The sequence below is a fragment of the Coregonus clupeaformis genome, chromosome 28 (genome assembly GCF_020615455.1).
Source record: "Coregonus clupeaformis isolate EN_2021a chromosome 28, ASM2061545v1, whole genome shotgun sequence".
Taxonomy (NCBI): Eukaryota; Metazoa; Chordata; class Actinopteri; order Salmoniformes; family Salmonidae; genus Coregonus; species Coregonus clupeaformis.
Genome location: NC_059219.1, coordinates 21,441,146 through 21,445,189, shown reverse-complemented (window position 1 = coordinate 21,445,189; position 4,044 = coordinate 21,441,146). Strand labels below are relative to the sequence as shown.

Sequence of the window (4,044 nt, the reverse complement as noted above, 5' to 3'; positions counted from 1 at the left end):
TTTTTGGTTGTTATTCTGTCTCTCACTGTTCAAATAAACCTACCATTAAAATGATAGACTGATAATTTCTTTGTCAGTGGGCAAACATACAAAATCAGCAGGGGGATCAAATACTTTTTTCCCCTCACTGTATATTAACTACCTCAGTTGTCATTGTAACTAAAAATAAAGACATTTCAAAGTTGAAAAAAGTGTATAAATGTTTGACAAGAAAAGAACACTGACAATTTAGCATCTCTTTACATATTTTATTTACGCAGCACTGGGTAGCACACTGCAGTCAGCCAGACGGACAGTGTACTATGGTGAGAAGCATGGGCATGTTACATTGTGAAGTGGCAGAGACACTCTTGCCAAACTGAAATAATACAGACAGGTAGTATATGGACCCTGTGAAGTATGCCTTTTAGTTTGATTGTCATATTCGCATCATATCACAGTCATAGTAAATACACTTCTATATGAATCACAACAAATACAGAGCCTACAGAGCAGGTGTTGATACAGCATCATAGACAAGCAAGGCACAGAGTGGTTCTTCTCCAATGGTTCTGGAAAGACTGATGCTAGTGCTGGAGATAAGCCCAGTCTTAGTTCAGTGCAGTTATTGAAATGAAGGACAGGGACAGCGCTGGAATGGGCCCCAGCCAATTTGGCTTACAATTGGAAGATACTGTTTCAACCCCCCCTTGTGTCCCATATAGTAGCCTTAGAAACCTGATGCAGATTAGTAGAACATTTTGGAGGAGACATCTAGAGCACTTATAACGAGGAAGACAAGCGAAGCAGGTTAAAAACAATAGCCTCTTGTGTGTTTATGAAAGGCAGTATTGAGTGTGGCTCTTGTGTTCTGGGATGAGGAGATAATACAGCGAGAGAGTGATTGAAGTGATTTAAACAGTAAATGCCTTTCTGAGGCCTAAACAAACATAAAGGACTGTGTTTGTCTGCTCAAAACCCATTCAAAGCTCTGTCTTCCTCACCCCTCTCTCTCTATCAACCCCCCTCACCCCAAACACACAGTGCCAACAGAGTGAAAACAGCACTCCCTCCTCCTCTCTGTGGTATCTAGGTGAATGGTGGCACAGTGCTTCACAACCTGCACCCCTACTTAAACAGGGGTGTAGTGGCGGGACACCGGTCCTCCAAACCCCTCCCTCCCCTGGGTCCATTTAGGCATTGGTCTCCTTGACCTTGTCCATGATGGTCTGGAGCTGCTCACGGATCTTGGCGGCGTAGGGAGCGATCAGGCTGCTGAGCTCATCGATCTTGCCCTCCAGGGTGGTGCGCAGGTCCTCGGCAGTGGCCTCCAGCTGCTCGCGCATGCCTTCGGCCTGGGTGGAGACCTGCTGGCTCAGGTCCTGGGCCTGGTTCTTCAGAAGGTCAGTGAAGCTGCCCAACCTCTCGGCGGCGGTGTCGTGGGCCTGACTCACGTAGGGCTCCACACGCTCCTTCACGAGATCCATGTTTTGGGAGGTACGGGACTGGATCTCACCCAGGTAGGTGGCTACGGTGCTGGGGAGGGAGAGGGAGAGGGGGTTAGCATCACATAGAAGACATATTAAAACGGTATTTTGAAATTCTCTGTTAGGAAAGCAAGCTGTTACAGTACATTAGCTGCTGCCATCTATACTCACTTGCGGATCTCCTCGGTGTCCTTGTTAAGGCGTTTCTTCAGTTTGCGGATGTAGGTGTTGCCGCGGTTGTGGACATCATCAGCATTCTGCTCTATCATGGTCTTGAGCTCTCCCAGGTACTGTGTGCTGCGCTCCTTGGCGTCAACCATGTCAGTCTGGAGCTTGGTGGTCAGAAGCTGCAGGTCCTGGCCCAGCAGGCCGGCTGTGTCTTGGGCATAGGGCCCCAGCTTGGTCTGGATGTCCTCCCTGTACACGGTCAGCTCAGCCACAGTGTCAGTGATCAGGGTGCTGCAGACAGGGAGAAGGGAGGCATGGTTAGAGATGCCCAGTGGGGAGAGGGATACATGGTCAGTGACGTACAGGGACACAGGGGTACAGGGGGGACAGGGGAGAGAGGGGAGGCATGGTCAGGGACATAGGGGGACACAGATGTACAGGGGGAGGACAGGGGAGAGAGGGGAGGCATGGTCAGGGACATTAGGGGACACAGGGGGGAGGACAGGGGAGGCATGGTCAGGGACATAGTGGGACACAGATGTACAGGGGGAGGACAGGGGAGAGAGGGGATGCATGGTTAGGGACATAGGGGGACAGGGGGGAGGACAGGGGAGAGAGGGGAGGCATGGTCAGGGACATAGGGGGACGGGGGGAGGACAGGGGAGAGAGGGGAGGCATGGTCAGGGACATAGGGGGACGGGGGGAGGACGGGGAGAGAGGAAAAGAGGGGAAGCAAGGTCAGGGACAGTCACACAAGGTGATAATGGAGAGCGATGAAGCAAGGTATATGAGCCTATATCACTTCAGAATGAAATAGTGTTACAATGCGCCACTCACTCGAGTTCTCTGCTGAGCTGGGAGGCCTTGAGGTTGTCCACCAGTCCGTCGGCTCTGCTGTTGAGCTCAGACACGTAGGTCCAGAAGCGCTCAACGTTCTCCTCCCAGCGGTTCTGGGGGGCCTCTGCCTGGCGCACAGCGCGGGCATGGCAGCCTGCAGGGAGACACAGAGAGCTCTGAGGTGAGGTTTACATAATATACACCATCAGGGGGGTTAAATCCAGTCTGGTAATGAGAGCGTGGAGCCTTGGTACAGTATGAAGCTTAATTATACAAGACAGTATTACAGCATTGTAAGAGTTGATCCTAAAAGACTGATTTCAGCAAGGAGTAAGTAAATGCATTCATGCACATACAGTTGACCAATACTAAATATATATACCCCTTGGATTTAGCCTTGCAAAAGTATTCATACCCCTTGGATTTCTTCACATTTTATTGTGTTAGAAAGTGGGATTAAAATGTATTTAATTGTAATTTTATTGCCAATACTATTTTTTACAGATTAATAAAACATTAATAAAATATAGTAGTTAATTGTAAAGAATTACAATGAAATCCATTTTAAGCCCACTTTCTAACACAATTTGAAGAAATCCAAGGGGTATGAATATTTTTGCAAGGCACTGTATATATTGATAACAGTGTCAAAAAGGACCAGTGTAAACCCAGGCTTACCAGAGATGACTGTCAGAGCAAGGATTATTGCCACAGCCTTCATGATTGATTGACAGACAGATACACCTATGAAAACAGACATAGACCCATGTCAGACAGTGGTTGTCTATCAAAGCTATAGAAAATAACTACAACAACATACAAAGATACAATGGTAAATCATTGGAATAATTGGCAGAATATTTTTTGGGGGAATAAAGTAGAATACTATTGTGAGCCAATCGAATAAATAGGAAAAGTAACCTTTCATAGAATAGCAACTAAACTAGTTCTAAGCAATTAAACGTTTTAGATTCAACTTTAAATCCAGTCATTATGCTATAAACTAACTTTGTTCTCCATTATCATTTTTTGTTTCCCCTACAATGACGCTCTTCTTAACAGTTTTACCATACATTTGGTCTGATTAATCTGCACACTATAATAAGAAGATAAATTACTTGCTTTTCAGTGCCAACGTGTAGGCTACAGCAACCTAACCTAATGCAATAATTTATAAGTAGCCACTATCTCGGTATCAAATCTAGCCTACTTAGAGATGCTTTATGTTTCTACTAAAAATTATGTATTTCACTCATGACTAAAGCGCGTTTGTAGCCTGTATGGTCCCCATCAGTTGTCCCCATCCCTCACTCACCTAAGAAATCCAGTTCCTTCCGTGCTCTATGGACTGTTCGCGGGGCTATTTATACTGTCCTGGGACGGCCGCGCGCCTGTCGCTGGGGCTGAGAGAGCGCGCGCATGTGATGATGTGCGGCTCCGCTCATGGTTCGTTCCACGCGATGTGCCACTCCGCGTTCGAAGTTCTCATCTCTTTGATTTGTTGTTGGCTAAATGGTGATTGTGCAATATATAGTTTATGATGTACGTCAACGAAAATAGTTTGTGCTTCTAT

The 4,044-nt window shown here is 46.6% G+C and overlaps 1 protein-coding gene across 1 annotated transcript; it reads right to left on the bottom strand.

The window, feature by feature from the left end:
- Nucleotides 1–233: 233 nt before the first annotated feature.
- LOC121542836 (apolipoprotein Eb) lies at nucleotides 234–3,826 on the bottom strand. The gene is made up of 5 exons (XM_041852395.2): nucleotides 3,787–3,826; nucleotides 3,150–3,215; nucleotides 2,472–2,625; nucleotides 1,638–1,925; nucleotides 234–1,515 (listed from the first exon to the last, which is right to left on the bottom strand). The coding sequence occupies exons 2-5, from the start codon at nucleotides 3,190–3,192 to the stop codon at nucleotides 1,173–1,175; spliced, it is 828 nt and encodes a 275-aa protein (XP_041708329.1). The 5' UTR covers nucleotides 3,193–3,215; nucleotides 3,787–3,826; the 3' UTR covers nucleotides 234–1,172.
- Nucleotides 3,827–4,044: the final 218 nt, after the last annotated feature.

Excerpts from the sequence above, each read along its gene's own strand:
- LOC121542836 (XM_041852395.2), bottom strand. The coding sequence starts at position 3,192 with ATGAAGGCTGTGGCAATAATCCTTGCTCTGACAGTCATCTCTG. Across the intron at positions 1,926-2,471 it reads CAGCTCAGCAGAGAACTCGA|CACCCTGATCACTGACACTG; the intron begins GTGAGTGGCGCA and ends CCCTGTCTGCAG. Across the intron at positions 1,516-1,637 it reads GACACCGAGGAGATCCGCAA|CACCGTAGCCACCTACCTGG; the intron begins GTGAGTATAGAT and ends CTCCCTCCCCAG.